The sequence below is a fragment of the Zingiber officinale genome, chromosome 7A (genome assembly GCF_018446385.1).
Source record: "Zingiber officinale cultivar Zhangliang chromosome 7A, Zo_v1.1, whole genome shotgun sequence".
Classification (NCBI taxonomy): Eukaryota; Viridiplantae; Streptophyta; class Magnoliopsida; order Zingiberales; family Zingiberaceae; genus Zingiber; species Zingiber officinale.
Genome location: NC_055998.1, coordinates 68,009,046 through 68,026,403, shown reverse-complemented (window position 1 = coordinate 68,026,403; position 17,358 = coordinate 68,009,046). Strand labels below are relative to the sequence as shown.

Here is a 17,358-nt window from a genome sequence, read left to right as displayed (position 1 = left end):
AGAGTGTTTTCACATAACTGAAATTCAAAAGAAATTCAGATCGATTCAATTTAATTTTTGAATTTGGCCTGTGCAAAGCACGTGACCATTGGATTCGAGATTCTAAATTCAAAATTAGAAAATTGTAAATTGAACCATGTGCACGAATCATAAAGCCGGATGGTCTCGGTCTATAAATTGATCCTGGGTCATGAGCTAATGCCACCCCGCCAAACTTCCTCAGTTCTCCGTTTCGTTCTATTGATCCTTCTCGATCCCCTCCTCCTTCGAAATGGTTCGCTACCTGTCTCGATCTCTTGATCTCGATGCTAGGGCTTTCTCTGATGCGATTTTCTGTTCTCTATTCCTGCTTCAGGTTGTCGCTCAGCGTGTGAAGGAAGCGGAGATCACAGAACAGGATTCACTGCTTCTGGTAAGTTCATTGATGAACTCATCTTCCGATTTCACTGTCGATTTCTTCGAAACCAAGCGCATTTATCTTTACTGTTATCTTAGCTTGAACGGATTTGTACATTTGATTGTGGATCGGAGGATTCGTTCGGTTCTGTAGCTCTTTTGATCAGATCGGAGTTCCCTGATTCCTCCTTTGGAAACGCTAACGGTGAAAGCACTTGAGATCATTAGTGAACTTCCATTCGTTTCTAGAATGTTTCTCCATTTGATTGGGTTTTGTTTTCTGAAATAAAAAAAAATTAGGGTGAGACGCTAAAATTTGACTAGGATTTGTTTGTCGTTCGATTCTGAAGCTCAAAGTAGTGGTTGGAGCTTCTGTACTTTAGATCGGTAATATTCAATGTTTCATTCGAGTTATCTTCCAGATCTATATACATTTGTTAACATTGCCCAATCATACTTCGAATTCGACTTGAGGTCGCCTTTTTCGGAGGAAATCTTACTGGGATTTGGAACCACGATGTTAAGTGGAGTATTTACGATGTAACTATGGATGAATACCTTGAGGTTTATAAGCGCTCGTTCAATTTCCGGAAACTTCATTTCTTAGCCATTTGTTTAATTCGTTGAAATGCATCGGGTATTTGACTTTCTTATTAATTAAGATATGCAGCAGCATATAGTCGATCTTACAATCTCTTCTGTTTTGCTTCAAATTGTATTTCTATGTACCTATGATCTGTGGAGTTAAAAACAGACCAGAAACCTACTTCGCATAGCCATATTTAACATCAGCTATATCAGAGGCCTTTTTCCAGAGAAGTACTTCAACGACAAATCTGTTCCTGCCCTAGGTCATCACTTTCCCGCCAAACTTCTCCTTTTTTCTTAATGAAACTTAAGGTTGAGAGATTTAGTTGATGTGATCTTGTCATAGATATGAAGATTAAGAAGCTTATGCCCATGGATGCCGAGTCCAGACGGCTGATCGATTGGATGGAGAAAGGTAACTTCGACCACTATTGCCTAAGTTTGCTCTTTCTTATCTGAGTCTGGTCTGATGATTTGGTTTTAACTACATTCAGGTGTGTATGACGCATTGCAGAAAAAGTACCTGAAGACACTTACCTTCTCTATCTGTGAGGAGTTAGGAGGCCCAATGATTGAAGAGTATGCTTGTACGGATCTACTTTGAATCTGATTCATTGGTCCCTCCAATTGACCATTTTAATAAAAGATTTCTATCTCGGCCTCAAAATATATTTCAATTTCATTTCTTAGAGATATCTGTTTCAACCCTGGTTGAAATTCTAAAATCTCTAGTTGGAGACAGCTTATAGTTGTCAAACTACTTGATTAATCACCAAATTCTGTGCTACCAATGTTTATTTCATGAACTGATGTCTATCAACACAAAATTGCAGTTTCATTCAACTATGGTAGTTCTGATGGTGAAGAGGTATGCATGAAACTTAGTCACAATGGAAACAAGAAGAATGGTGCAACCTTCAAATCTAACATGAATGATGTTACCCCTGATCAAATGAGGTAGGACTTTTAGAAAGACTCAACATTAAAGGATTCTATGGTCCTAGGTTGACGTTATAGATTAAAAATTAATTTTACTGAATAGTTAGATTTGCTCCTACACCCAAAATAAGTCTGCATGTTCCAGGAGTTCTGCTTGTAAGATGATACGGACACTTGTTTCACTGATGAGGACCTTGGATCAAATGCCAGAGGAGGTAACCTTGGTGATGGTTACTCATTTGCTAGTTTTCTTAGTTTCTTAAATATTAAAGGAAATTGAAGAAAAAATAGATAGCTAAAAGGTGAAACTTATGTTTCAGCGCACCATTCTGATGAAACTTCACTACTATGATGATATCACGGTATGCTCTTAATCCAATCAGCAATATTGGCTTGCCATATGCATTTGGTTTGCCTATAACATAACTGGAAGTCTGAATTTCTCAATGAAAATTTTTCACTAAAAAAACTGAAAGTCTAGTTGGTCACTTTGGAACATATGTAACTAAGCATGTTTCATGATTCATAAGAGTAGTAAGGTTTGTTGTTGTAACAGTTTGCATGATTTCCAGTGTTTCTATATCAGCATATCAATCTCCAAAATGCCTTTTATTTTGCATTTTAGCCATCATGCACTGAAGTAATATCCATAGACAATTTGATATTGGTGGCTAATATGATGTCTGAGCTGATGTTTCAGCCTGAAGATTATGAGCCTCCATTCTTTAGAAAATGTTCTGAGAATGAGCCAGCTTGCACCTGGGCAAAAACTCCATTGAAAATGGAAGTGGGAAGTGTGAACAGCAGGCACCTTCTCTTCTCCCTGAAGGTACATAGAGCTGAAACCCTATGCACACTGATTATATTGCCATTGGCATTGTGTTCTTTGCCTAATACTCTGTTATATAGGTTAAAAGCATCCTCGATCCCTGTGAGGATGAAAATTATGGACATGCTGAAGATGAAGAGGTGAGCCTTGGAGATGACTCAGTGCAGGGGAATGACTCTTCTTCTGACAGTGAGGTAAATGTTCAACTTGTGATAATGTAATTGTAAATAATATGTAATTTAAGATGTTTAGAAAATATTATGCTTGGCAAAGCCCATTGAATGTTTCAACGGATAATAATTTTTTTTTACCAAAACAATTACTTCCAATTATGTCTACATTGATCAACCAAGTTTAGAAGAAGTAATAAAACTTGATATCTGCATAGATTTCACGTCAGTTTAGTTCTCATTCACAAACCTGAGTTTGATATCAAAATGTCACAATGTATGAAACGTAAACTTCGTTGATCTCAGGTGCGCCCATCCCTTGCAGATCAGTTCTTTGTAGCACCTACAGGTAATCTTTCTTGCATTGGTAATTACTGATAGTTCTTGTCCTGATCTCATTAAAAATTATTCTCTCCAGGCAAAAAGCATCCACCTGCAGAGAATGGAACTATTTCTAATGGTCAGTGTGACTTACTTGGATAGATGTTATCACAGAACATGAAGTTCAATCTTGGTTATTTGGCATTTGACTCGAAGGATGAGTTTTTTTTTCGCTTTTTCTTAATGAAAATATCAAAGGGATTGATCGACATTCTTCAATATGTTTTCTCCATTGCTTTATTATTAACCCCATGTAACTGCATCTTAGAAGTCATATGCTAATTTGTCTATCTAATGATTGTTAACCTTATGACATTTTATGTAGATGAAACTCAAGATGCTGCCCACGAAGATGAGCAGGCATCTCGAGTTAGGAATTGGATATACATGAGACACACAAGTAAAATTGATCTGATAGACATTCTTTCAGATTTCCCTGACATATCGGTGGTTAGTTAGTTGTCCTTGAACTGTTTTAGTTACCATTGATCAACCACTTCTAGATAACAAGTAATGTATCGATCAGTATGGAATTAATTTCTCTATGTTGTTAAACAATTTGCAGGCGCTAATTGAAGGTAAATCAGAGAACACATACCTTGCAGCCTGTCTTAACTTGAAAGAGAAACTTTTTTCTAAATCACTACTGTCCTTTTTGTTCTCATTTTATTAATCTTGGTGATGATATTAGACATTGTCGAAAAGTTGGTAAAAGAGGGTCTGCTAACCAGAGTTAGGAAGGACACTTATACCATTAACAAGGTTTCAGGAATGGCTTTGTTAAACACTTTCTAATTTCATGTTGAGCATTTTTGCCTGACAGATTAGTCTCTTAGGAAATTAACTGCAAAACAAGTACAGTGAAGGAGGAGAACGATGTGCAAGATGTTAAAATAGTTGAGAAAGTATCCAAGAACTCTCAAGATTATATGTACATGAAGGTAATAATTAATATGGGTATGCATGTGCCAACAGAATTTCCTCTGCTTTTATATTATATGCCCAAATATTTCTTTAGGGGGAACATGGCTGTGGCCAAAATTATGAAATGGCACATTTCTATTTGGACTTGGATGCAGGCACTTTACTATGCTCTTCCTATGGATTATGTGTCAATATCAAAGCTTCAGAGCAAACTTGAAGGTGAAGCCAACCAGAGCACAGTTAGGAAACTGGTCGACAGGATGGAACAGGAAGGGTATATTAAAAACACTGGCAACAGAAGGTTGGGTAAGCAGTTAAAATTTTACGAATGATTTGATCTTCTGGGAAGTTTAGATCACTTGACATATGCAAAAAATATTGGCACTTGATAAGTTGAATGGTCTTTGAGTTGATTATGCTGTAGATCAAATAATTCGAAAGGAATAGCTAGTTTCTCCAACATTATTACGTTTGAATACTTGCAGTTTGGAGGTCTCATTGCTGATATATAGTAATGTTTATTTACAATTATGAAGTTTTTAATGTACTTCTAGATGCATCAAACAATTACGATTAAGATTTAATCAAAGATCACGCAAGACAAAAAAAGAACATAATAGGAAGAGAAAAGCATATGTAGTCTATTAGACAAACAAATTGTCATTTTCCAATGGCTAATAGTCAATATGAGGCTCATCAGATTCTTCTCAGAAGTGCTCGTCTTTCTTCCCTTTTTTATTCTATGTACACGTTTGTTTAACACTACTCAATCTCTAATTTCCGCAGGTAAGCGTGTCATACACTCTGAATCTAGTAACAGAAAGTTGCTTGAGGTCAAAAAAATTCTGGAACAGAAAATGATGGTACTATATTTTTCTTACATTGGAAGTACAGAATCTATTTAATGAGTTTAATCCAGTAATATCCTTATCGTACATTATGCAGGAAACTGATGCCAACTGCCAAATGTTAGATACCACTGTCGCAGAGTTCCCTCTCCAAGGTATTGCTTCAATATAATTCTGTGTTTTAGTTGTTTTGGGGGAACTTATTTACTAAGTTGGACGTTGACTTTATCCGTAGACATAAACATGAATGATAATTCCACATTTGGCGGTCTCCACTCGGTTGGGTCTGATCTCACACGCACACAAGTCAAATCTAAGCAACTCCAGAGTGGACCACTAAACAGTGATCAAACAGGTCCCTCAAAAGACCAGGAGCGTGGCAACTCTCCCACTAGACGTCCTGTGGTTGGTTCTTCATCTTTCTTCTTTTAACAAAGATCTTTCGTATATTTAGTTCGCAAGAGTAATTGTCCTATTCTTAAAAAAGTATAACAGAATAATCATTCGTACCTTTAATTACAATTCTATTTAGAACGCTAATTTTGAAACAATTATTATTGCCTTCCAATTCTCCTTATCTACATTTGAAACAAACTAAAAATATGAATTATTCATCTATTGTATTCGACAATTTGCAGCCAATTGCTTCTCTGGAGAGTGCAGTGGCCAGAGAAAGACCGAAGAACGTTGCCACAGGGCCAGGCGATGACTCCCAGTCCATCCATGACAAGCGTTTGAGGAAGGCCAGCACGGTATATATGTTTTGCTGTGATGCGAGGACAACAATTTTTTCAAGTGCTAAGCCTCTCTTTCTGATTAATTTTCCATAATATTGATTTTAGTTGTACTCTTGACAGGTTGATGAGCCGATTCTTCAGTACGTCAAACGCCAGAAATCTGAAGCTTAGTTGGATATTATAGTTGTGCACTTTCAAGAAAGGGTATAAAGAACTAATGGTATAAATTGTTAGTTTTTGAGGAAAACTTTCTTCTTCTACTATTTCTGAGATCGTAATGTTTTGAGCTTAGGGTTCTTGTTTGGTAAATGGTTAGATTTCAGGGGAAGACCAGATTAGTCTTTCACCAATTTCGATCTTTTACGTTTGCACTCGTTTAAATATTTTGGACTTTAGTACCCTTACTTGCCACTGAACAAGTATTAGTGAAAACCGCTTTATTTGCAACATTTCCTTTTATTATTATTATTATTATTTTTTGCGCATACCTCTCCATCCATTCTGAATATCTATATAAAAAAAGTAAGGACTTATGATTCACTCTCGTTATTAAGTCACCCACCATCTTATTATTATTATTATTTGAAATAAAACATTTAATCGATCCTAGTAGCTCATTCAATATGTAAAACATAAATTCTTAAAACATATTAGAACCATTGTAAATACCGTTTAAAAAAAATAAGTTGAAAAACTTAAAGCGTGTCTCAATCAATATGAACTCATAGTTTAAACTTCAACATTAAAGAGAGAACTCTATTTGCGAATCTGAATAATTTATAACAGAGGCAAAGTGATGATGGCAGTTTAGGTTGACTGGAAAGGAGTTGGATTAGGTCTTGGAAGTGCAATGATGAGGTGATAAATTGGGTGATGATGCACGCATATAGTTGGTAGCAACATTATAATCATCATTTTATTTCTCACCATGCTTGCTGAGATTTTCAATGCGCAATTATTATGAAGCCTCATGATTTGCCATTTAACTTTTATAGAATACCCAAAGTGAAAATTTTTATATTTATCAGAGGAGATACTTATTTTTAAAATTCCCCTTCATCCTTTGCATATCTAAGCTTAATCGATTTCTCTAATCAATCTATCCTTCCTCAACCAAGTCAAACCACGACAAAAAGTTTTTTTTTTTAAAAAAAACCTTGATTATTTTATCAAACATTTTCATCCATAAATTTTGTATTGCCCTAAAGGTTTTGGATACATGTCAAGTTAATTGTTGTATCCTAATGACCCCTTCGTTTTTTTTTAAAAAATTGAGCACTTTAGAATATCGTTGATCACTCTTGGCTAAAAGTGTTTAGTGGCTCTAAAGGTTTTGAATTGATGTCAAATGAACACAACCACACTCCTAGTGATCCCTGAGTTTGTTCAAATTTTTATGTTGTTTAAGTTTATTTGATACCAAGCTAATCGGAACTTAAAATGAATCAACTGTTGAAATGGTTATTCAAGCTTATTTTAGTTTTTTTTTTAATGAGCTTGAGCTTGAGCTTGAATCATTTAAACACTATTGAGTTCTTAATTTGAGTTTGTTTAATTATTTGAAATGTTTATATTCTTGAACTTGTTTAGTAGCTTAGTGACCTTGATATTTTAAGTTATTAGTATCGGTCCTAAGTGTTGGGACCGAAAAGTAGCTAGAGAGGGGGGGGGGGGGGGGGGGGGGAAAAGCTCGTCGCGTGCTTGTTGCTCGGCGTTGCTTGTTTCTTCAAAGATGCGCAGCGGAAAATACAGAAACAAACCACACAACGCTAATAAGGTTGGTTTACTTGGTATCCACCTCACAAGAGGTGACTAGTCCAAGGATCCACACCTACACACACACCCTCCACTAATAAAACTCTCATTTATGGTAACTACCAAGGGCGGAGAAGCCCTACAAGACTCAATACAAGAAGAAAGGGAAAGGTAATGAAATACAAGCTTACAAGCTTACAATGAGAGCAAAAACCCTAACCCTAGTTTCTTCTTCTTGCTTTGATCCGCCTCTTGACTTGGAAGAACCTCCAAGAGCCTTCAAGAACTGGCGATCTCGAGCTTGAGAAGAGCTGTGGAGAAGCTGGTGAAGATCTGAGATGAGTCGGTGAAGAGATGCCGAAGACAACGCTCGCCTGCGGCTCAAATACAACGCAAGTGGTCGGATCCCGATCGATTCAATTATTCCCAATCGATCGGGGAGGCTTTGGATCGATCCACTGATCGATCCAGAGCCCCTCTGTGCTCTGGAAAAATGCCTGGATCGATCCAGCGCTTATCGTGCGAAGCAGCAGCGTCCCAATCGATCCACTGATCGATTGGGACCTCTGGATCGATCCACTGATCGATCCAGAGGCTTTCTGTTCGCTGGGAAAAACTTGGATCGATCCACTGATCGATCCAAAGGCTTTCTGTTCGCTGGGAAAGGCCTGGATCGATCCACTGATCGATCTAACTCTTGGTTTTTGCCCAAAACAAAGGCCCAAGCCTCTCAAACCAACATCCGGTCAACCTTGACCTGTTGGTACATCATGCCTAGCATCTGGTCACTCCTTTGACCTGCTAGGACTTCCCACCAAGTGTCCGGTCAATCCCTTTGACCCACTTGGACTTTTCTCTTCGTGCCAAGTATCCGGTCACTCCCTTGACCTACTTGGACTTCCCAACACCAGATGTCCGATTATCCTTGATCCATCTGAATTTTCCCTTGCCTGGCTTCACTCACCAGGACTTCCATTCTGCCTAGCTTCACTCACTAGGACTTTCATTCTGCCTAGCTTCACTCACTAGGACTTTCACCTGGCTTCACTCACCAGGACTTTCATTTTGCCTAGCTTCACTCACTAGGACTTTCCTTCTGCCTGGCTTCACTCACCAGGACTTCCTTCTGCCTAGCTTCACTCACTAGGACTTTCCTTCTGCCTGACTTCACTCACCAGGACTTCCTTCTGCCTAGCTTCACTCACTAGGACTTTCACCTGCATTGTCCATTGTGTCTACATGTATTGTCAAACATCGAAACTATGACCAAGTCTCAAGCTTGGTCAACTCAGTCAACCTTGACCTAAGGGATATTGCACCAACACTAAGAGCCAATCATGAGATAATTGATATGAGACTTTTGTATCATATTTTAATATTAGGCAATATTTTATGTTATTATATTTATTTTATATTTGTGCAAATTTGATTAAATATAGTAATGTCCTAGAGTGATAGGTTCTTTTCTATAGTATATCAATTATGTGAATTGATTATAAGAGACTATAGCTATATATATAACACTATTCTCAGTTATGCCTAGTCAAGTATTAATATACAAGAATAATATTAATACATTGAGACTAACATGTTATATTTGAGAGATGTCTTAAGGCAATCACAATTATGGAATGCGCTATTTATTGGATAAATAAAGATTCATTATTTGAGTATACATTTTTTATGTATATGATTATATCTTAAACTTATCTGCTGAATGTTTACAATACAATTTATAGTATGAAAGAATTTGTGATAGGATCACAACTAGTGAGCATATTTACACGTGTAATTATAAATGTGTTGAAATATTGCTTAATTGATGAATTGATGAAGTCGGACATCATCGATTCTGAGAGACTAGCTCATGTTATACTCCTTGGGTTATCCAAGTAGCTACTCCTCACTGGTTGGAGACATTGGGATGTTAAGAGTTAAACGTTGATGCTAGTTAAGGGTAACTAGTTCATTGGAATAACCTATCATGAGACTTCATATGGTTATATATATATATGGATATGTCAATGAAGATCTTATTGCAGCTTAAGTGCAAGTTTTCTTCGACTTGAGATATTCAAGTCACCTTGGTCATGGAGAAATACTTTGACATCTTAGTTGATACATCTCTAGGGGTGTAAATAAATTAAGTCGCTCATGAACTATTTGAAGCTCGATTCGATAAAAGCTTGTTTGAGTTCGTTTAATGAGGCTCGTTAAGATAAACAAACCAAGTTCAAGCTTCACAATATTCGGCTCGTTAGCTCGTGAACATGTTCGTTAAGCTTATGAATCAACTTTTAAATAAAAAAATAATAGTTTTGATATTAAATTTATAGATTTTATACTCTAAAACATATAGACAAATATATTAAATTTATTTATTAGAATAAAATTATAAATTTCGAAAAGAATATTATAATTTTATCTAAATATATAATTTAATTTTTAATGAATATTTAAATTTATAATTTATATTTATTAAGCTCATTTAAGCTCGATAAAAGCTCGAATAAGCTTGTGAGCCATGAATATATTCGTTAAATAAAGCTCGAGCTCAGCTCGATTATAAACGAGCCAAACTCAAATATTCAAGAGTTCGGCTTGGCTCGGCTCGATTACACCCCTATACATCTCTATGGAGGTGTGGATACAGGATGATTGGGTATAAATCAAAGTGTCCAAATGTGTATGGATAGTCCATAGAGGATTCATTGCTCCTTGCATGAGGAGACGTATATCTTATGACCACTTATTAGGATTATTACTCGAAGTCTTTAGCCAAAACAATATATGTCAAGAGTATGATACTTTTGGATACATGTCTGAGTAATTTGAATCTACAGGATGAGAAAGTATAACTTGGGCCAAGTATGACATAGTCAGCCTAGTGGGGACTGATAAATATATCATGTCTTGAACTAAGTGAATATAAGGCGAGTGAAAGAAATGAGACACAACTCACTGTTGCTACTGAAGGGTTCAGAAGTGGTTCTAAGATCAATTGTAATTTTTCGATCAATTAAAGATCATAATGTACTACTAGATGTCACTTATGATCTATTCATAATTAATGGTTAATTACAAATGACCAATATAATTAGGAATCCTATTGGGTTACATGCACTATAAGTTTATCCAAAAGACTTAAAATGAGTTTGAGAATTGGATTATCAAATCGAGAGAGATTAAGTCTCGCTGAACTAGACAAAGGACAAATATAAAAGATATTTTATCGAAATGGAAGCATGAATAAGATACGTCTTTTAAAGATGAATTTGACCCTCTTTGGTTTAATTATAAACTAAAGTGGTTTGGTTTTAATTAGATTTGGTTAATGAACCAAGGTTTTTTGGGTTTGAACCTAAATGGTTTGGACTTAAACTAAACTTAAAGGTAATGGATGGATTTTGGCTTAGCGGATATGGGTTTGAACTATAAGGAATTAGGGCGTTAAACACGCAGAAAGCGCATTTGAAAATATTTAGTTACTCTCCTAGAAGATCCATGCGAAAGGAAACCATATACTAAGTTTCTATATGATGTAGGGAGTTATACCTTTGTTGTGTGCTCTTCGCAATCCTGACAATAACTTTTCTTTGGATGCAAATCTCAGCACGATAAAGTGGTCGTGCCTCTATGGTATCCACATGAACACATTCTTCGTTCGTCATAGAAACTAAGCCTTCGGAGAAGAACCACCTTCTTGTGCTAGCAAGAAACCATGGTTCGGCCAAAAGAAGATTCAACCAAGGACATGAATTCACCCAAGAAGAAGAAGAGGAGCAAGAAAGAGAAGATGAAGAGTTTCTATTTTCATCTCTTATAAAAAAAATTCAATCCAAAAACCTATTTATATTCATCTAATGAATACCAAGAGTTTTTGTTTCTTTGTATTCCTCTTAATGGGTTTTAGATTATTATATTGGATTAACCATTAATCCAATAACCCAATAACCTAATCATCTCATGATTAACCACTTTGTCTTCCTCTTAATGGGTTGGATTATTATATTGGATTAACCATTAACCCAATAAGTATAATCATCTCATAATTGGCTCTTAGGGCTAATACTAACAATCTCCCACTAGCACTAGTGTCAATTATTATAAAGATGACACCAACACTTTAGATTAACCCATTAATCTTAAGATCCTCAGTATTTTAGTCAAACTAAAATATCCATCTCCAAACCAACATGTTCTTTGTGTGTGACCCAATAGGCTTTCATAATGTTGGCAATGTATCCAAATCAACATTTTAGATATATAAACAATGAGTGACATCTAGCAATGCATCATTGCTACACAAGTGACGAGAAAGTCGACATCCGACTTAACATATCCATGGCTATTATCTTGTATGACTCAATCCTTCTATCCTTGATATCTAAATTGATCAATGAGGCATAGACCGTGTTATCCTCTTATCAACCTTTGTGTTTCTTGATCTATAAGTAGGCACACTAAAATAAATAAGCTCAATATCACATATTAACTCATTTGAGCATGACCATGCATTCTTGTGTCCTACTAATCAAGGGGGCCACAGATATCACTTCCATCATATGGAAGGGATATATCCCATCTACATCACTCACATCCCTCCGCATAACTCATTGCATACCCAATGATCGACTTTATAGTCCACCCTATTACAGGTGATGTTTGATGATACCAAAGTACACAACTCCTTATGTAGGGAACCGTAGTGAATACAGGTCTAAGGTGTTAGTTAGAGCCCTAGAGCCAATCATTTGATGATTGTATGGACTCATTGTATCATATTCTTGTATATTAATAAAGGCATTTGTTTGGTTATTATACTTATTTGTATTAGTGCCAAATAGACTAAGTATAATAGCATCCTTGAGTAGAAGGTTCATACCTATATCAATCGATTAGTTGAATCGATAGTGAGATGATATAGGGAACACTACTCTAAATCATTCCTAGTCGAGTATTAACATTCAGGGACAATGTTAATACAATAAGACTAGCATGTAGGTCAGCTCGATGACTTGATCTCACAAGTCATGGATATAGAGATATCAAGCTGACACATGGGTATGCATTAGAGAATGCATACTGAATGACCCGCCATGAGAAAGTATCATGGATCGTTATATGAGTGTCATATACTTTCTCATGTGACTATTAGTATGACTATTAGTCCTTTGACCTGAAGTCACCATGGATCCCTACATAAGGAGTTATGTACTTTGGTTTCGTCAAACGTCACCCGTAACAGGGTGGACTATAAAGGCGATTACTGGGCATGTAACAAATTATGCAGAGGAATGTGAGTGATGTAGATGGGATCTATCCCTCCCATATGACGGGAGCGACATCAATATTCTTGATAGAGTTAGACCACGAAGTGCATGGCCATGCCCAAATGAGTCAACATGAGATGTTGAGCTCATTTGATCGAGTGAGTCTACTTGGAGTTCAAGATTTAGATTGATTAGAGGATGACACGGTCTATGCCTCATATTGATCAATCTAGATGTCTAGGATAGAAGGAAAATGTCACATATTGTGAGGAGTCACAATTAGTAGTCACAAGGTGATGTCGGATCTCGACATTCTTGTAACTTGGGTAGTAATGATGTGTTGCTAGATACCGCTCATTACTTATGCTCCTAAATGGGGTTAGGGCATTGCCAACGTTACAAGAACCTATAGGGTCACACACTTAGGATAATTAGATGGAGATTAGGTTCATATGATGAACCAAGAGGATTAGATTCATTTGATGAATCAAATTGGATTAAGAGTAATCCTAATTGGGCTAACTTGAGTTCGACTCAAGTTGATTCATGTGTTCAATGAGTCTAATTTAGATTTTGACTCATTGAATCAATTTAATTAAATGAATTAGATTCATTATATTAAGTTGACTTGAATCAAATGGTTAGATTAGATCAACCATGGAAGAGATTGGGTCAAGTTTGACTTGACTTAAGAAGGAAGACCAAAGGTTAATTTTGACTTGACCTTTTGCCACCTCATTGGTGAGTTGACATTAGGTGGACCAATGATGATACTCCACATCATCATGGGTGCCACCTCATGGAAGTTACAAAGCCATTCTCTTTAATGGCTTCATATTAATTGCAATTAATGCAATTAATTTGGGAGTTTTTTGAGAGTAGCCGGCCACTTTGTGTTTGAGTGTGATTTCAATTTTCATTCAAGTGGTGTATCCTCTTCTTCTTCCTCTTGAAGCTCTTCCTCTCCCTCTCCTCCTTGCCTTGGCCGAATCTTACCAAGGTGCTAGCACACCTTTGTGTAAGGTTTTCTCCACCTACGTGTCCGTGTGGATACTTCTAGAGGACCGACGCTTGACGGTCTAGAGATCCGGCAACTCCTTGGACGAGCGGGAACGCGAAAGGCACGCAACAAGGGTAAAGTTCTTAACATGTAGATCTAGGAGTAGATCTAAAAGGTTTTTCAAACTCGTACTCGTATTTATCGTTCGGTTTTCCTTGCACGGATCCGTTGGCCTTGGGTGATTCGGGGTTTCCGCGACGCGAAAAGCGGTTTTCGCGGCCCGAAAAACCCAACAGTGGTATCAGAGCCACGTGCAAGGCTTGTACGAGTTTGATTTTTGGTTTTATGAAAACTAAAGTTTCTGTAATTTTCTGTAAAATTATGATTTTATAGTTTTTATGGGTAATTTTTCCGTAGAAGCGAAGCACAAGTGTCTCGGCACTTGTAGGCTTCGGCTACCGGAAAGATTTTTCCAAAACGGCTTCGTTTTGCCCCAAATCCGTTTGGGACAGCGGGCTTGGGTGCCATTAGATCGCAAAGGAGCAACTCACGATGGTTAGATCGTGGGTAGGGGTACTGCCCCTAACCCCGCAAGGGGATTTGCTCCGCGATTGCACCCGAAATCGCTAAAAATGAACCTGTCGGGAAGATTTTTCCGAAACGGCAATGTCTCGACCCAAATCGTTTTGGGACAGCGAGTTTGGGCGCTGTTGGATCGCAAAGGAACCCTCGCGATGGTTAGATCGCGCCCTGGGCCCCGCAAGGGGATCCGTTCCGCGATTGCGCCCGAAACCGCTAAACGGGACCGCCGAGAAATTTTACTCGTAAAAATTGTAAAAAAATTATTTTTAAATTATAGAAAATTATGAAAATATATAATTTTGAATTATATATTAATTTTGTGATAGTCATGGCCCCAAAACCCAATATGATTGGTTGTGTTGTAATTCATAATACGGCCTGCGTGCCGTTATGTGTTTTCGCGACTTACGCGTCGTGCCTTCTCTTATATTCTTGTTGTAAATTAGATTTAGACTCGAATGTAACTCGAGTTTCAAATTGTAATGTACAAATTGGAGCGGTGGAGGGTCCACACGAGACGGAGTTCCGAGGTGGGCACGAGCAACACAAGGTGGTCAAAGGGAGGAGCTTGGAGAAGCTGTTGACCCTAGGTTGACCAATCGATCTTCTCATTGGCTTGAGAAGATCGTAGTAGGGCCATGACTAAATCACAAATAGATTAATTAATTGCTTGTGTATGTGATGCATATTTAATAAGTAGTTAATTAATTAGTGCCTTACGATTAGATTAGATCTAAGTCGTGCACATGATGCACCCTTACGATTAGATTAGATCTAAGTCGTGCACAAGATGCATCCTTTTTGATTAGATTAGATCTCAATCGACTCAACTCTAATGCCTAACCGTGCCGTGATACCTATCACTACCTCGATCACATGTATTGTTGAATCTGCCAAAGTAGAGCAATACATATTGTCTTGGTAGGGTACGGAGGGACAATCTTGGTCCCGTCTATCAACGCATGGGTGAATACAAACTCAATTAGATTGAGTATTCCTAGTTACTCGGTTGGATCGAGTCAACTATAGGCATTCTTCCAACGGTTGGAAAAGATAGGTCAAAATCACATCTATATTAACTCTCGGGCGTATTAGCCAAAGCTAACTCGAGTTTTAATATAAATGCGGATATTGATTTTATAAACAAGAGTTGCATAGAGATGTAATTGGTAATCGTTACCTACCGATCATACTAAGCCTTGGGCGTATTAGCCAAAGCTAACTCAAGGGTTAGTATGATGTGGATCTTGTCCCACAAGAATTATAGAATTCAGTGGGAGCATCATTTAATTAAAGGCCTAATTAAATAATTTTAAAAGAATATGATATTTATTTCTACAAATTTTCTGTTGTAGATAACCATGACGTCGAACACGAATTCCTTCTCCCTGCGATCTGTCCTTGAGAAGGACAAGCTCAACGGAGCGAATTTCCTGGACTGGTACTGTCACGCCCCAGAGGAGTCCCTGTCCGAGAAAATTTCGGCAGCATCTCCCCTGTACGGCGGACAATCAAAAATTTCTACAAGCACTAAATACTTCAGCCACAGGCGGCTGGAATAATAACAGTAAATAAAAATCAATCACCACGCAGTTTATATATATATTCAGCCTCTGGCTGTCACAACCACGCAGTTAATAAAATAAACAACATAGTAATACTCTGACTCGAAATCAACCCTACTCAACTACACTCGTAAAGCCCAAATTTGATTTTTCTTACCTCTTCTGCCGTCCAGGCAGGCATGTAGTAGTATAAAATCGAAAACAAATCCATCAACGAGACAACTTATATGATATCTAAGTAATCAACATCCAAATCCAAATATAGTCAAGTGAGAATCAAAAATAATACAAACGATAGCAAATAGCTGGAGGTCTGCAGGACCAGAACTACGTGCAGTGAGGACTAGCGACTGGAACTCCCTCCTGACAGCATCAACCTGAAAATATCAACAATGGAGGCGGGGTGAGTCCAACACTCAGCAGGTTATGCAAAGTAAAGAAACAACACCTAGCACTAATCATGCGTACAGTCTCCTGATAAGAAAGATAAGAATGCATCTGAAATAAACAGGAGAATACTGTACTAACCAGGTCCTGAATATAAGGTCAAACAGTCCGAGGGATAAGGAAATCTTGTATGCATGTCAAACATAGGTATCCAAACAATATGCAGCATATAAATGCAGCAAACACAAACACAAGCAATAAATGCATCATGCATATGATGCCAATGATGCGTCCTGGTCACCCCTGACGCCAGTCGATCATCTCATACAAAAGTGAGGCCGAGTGGGTAGGGCTGTGACAATCGTGCACTCTGCCGTCACTACTCCTGATGAGTGACCGAGTGGACGGGATGCTGTCGGAGTACACCTATCCTCCTACCCCAAATCATAGATGGGGGAGCGCAATGCTCTCAACTCCCGGTACTCAAATACGGGGAGGAATCCCTGCCGGATAACACGTTGTGTCACACTACCCATGAGCGGACCAACGGTGCCTAACAGAGTCCCTGCTGCAACACACTCAGCCTGAATCGACCACTAACCCATGAGTGGTGGTGTGTGCAGATCCATGTAACTGGCGATGTGCTCAACAATAATGGAGCGGACTATCGCAGAGCATGCAATCATGCAAATGGTGCATGGCATTAACCACAAGAATATCCTGACCTAATCCACATATATATAAAAATACATCAAAGGTCAACGAATCCAAAACAATCCAAAGGTATACAGAAGGTATAAAACCTAGGTCCTGAACATGGTCAAGCATGGCATATCACTACCCCTATAAGCATGTATAAACAGGTAAAATATACCTGAGATGCAAAACCAATCAATCAATCAAGCATGTAAGATTTGGGTAGTGATTAACCGAAAACAGATAAGAAACACAATTAATGCAACATGTTAATTTAATTACTAAGCA

At 37.7% G+C, this 17,358-nt stretch overlaps 1 protein-coding gene across 2 annotated transcripts; it reads left to right on the top strand.

Annotated features, from left to right (window-relative positions):
• The first annotated feature begins 210 nt into the window (after positions 1-210).
• LOC122001468 (meiosis-specific protein PAIR2-like) lies at positions 211-6,259 on the top strand. 2 transcript variants are annotated; one of them, XM_042556225.1, is made up of 22 exons: positions 211-274; positions 356-412; positions 1,151-1,247; positions 1,331-1,399; positions 1,479-1,571; positions 1,818-1,941; positions 2,069-2,138; positions 2,244-2,285; positions 2,624-2,752; positions 2,833-2,946; positions 3,229-3,271; positions 3,341-3,382; positions 3,629-3,753; positions 3,869-3,881; positions 3,995-4,065; positions 4,140-4,244; positions 4,383-4,533; positions 5,014-5,090; positions 5,173-5,230; positions 5,311-5,480; positions 5,714-5,827; positions 5,933-6,259. In XM_042556225.1, exons 1-22 carry the CDS (start codon positions 272-274, stop codon positions 5,981-5,983), a joined length of 1,818 nt encoding a protein of 605 aa, XP_042412159.1. In that variant the 5' UTR covers positions 211-271; the 3' UTR covers positions 5,984-6,259. The 2 variants fall into 2 exon arrangements, with proteins under 2 accessions (XP_042412159.1, XP_042412160.1); XM_042556226.1 differs by having other exon boundaries at positions 1,141-1,247.
• The last annotated feature ends 11,099 nt before the right edge of the window (positions 6,260-17,358 follow it).

Bases quoted from the DNA above. Each gene is read 5' to 3' on its own strand.
- LOC122001468 (XM_042556225.1), top strand. The intron at 2,947-3,228 runs GTAAATGTTCAA...CGTTGATCTCAG, and splicing joins ACTCTTCTTCTGACAGTGAG to GTGCGCCCATCCCTTGCAGA. The intron at 3,383-3,628 runs GTCAGTGTGACT...CATTTTATGTAG, and splicing joins GAATGGAACTATTTCTAATG to ATGAAACTCAAGATGCTGCC.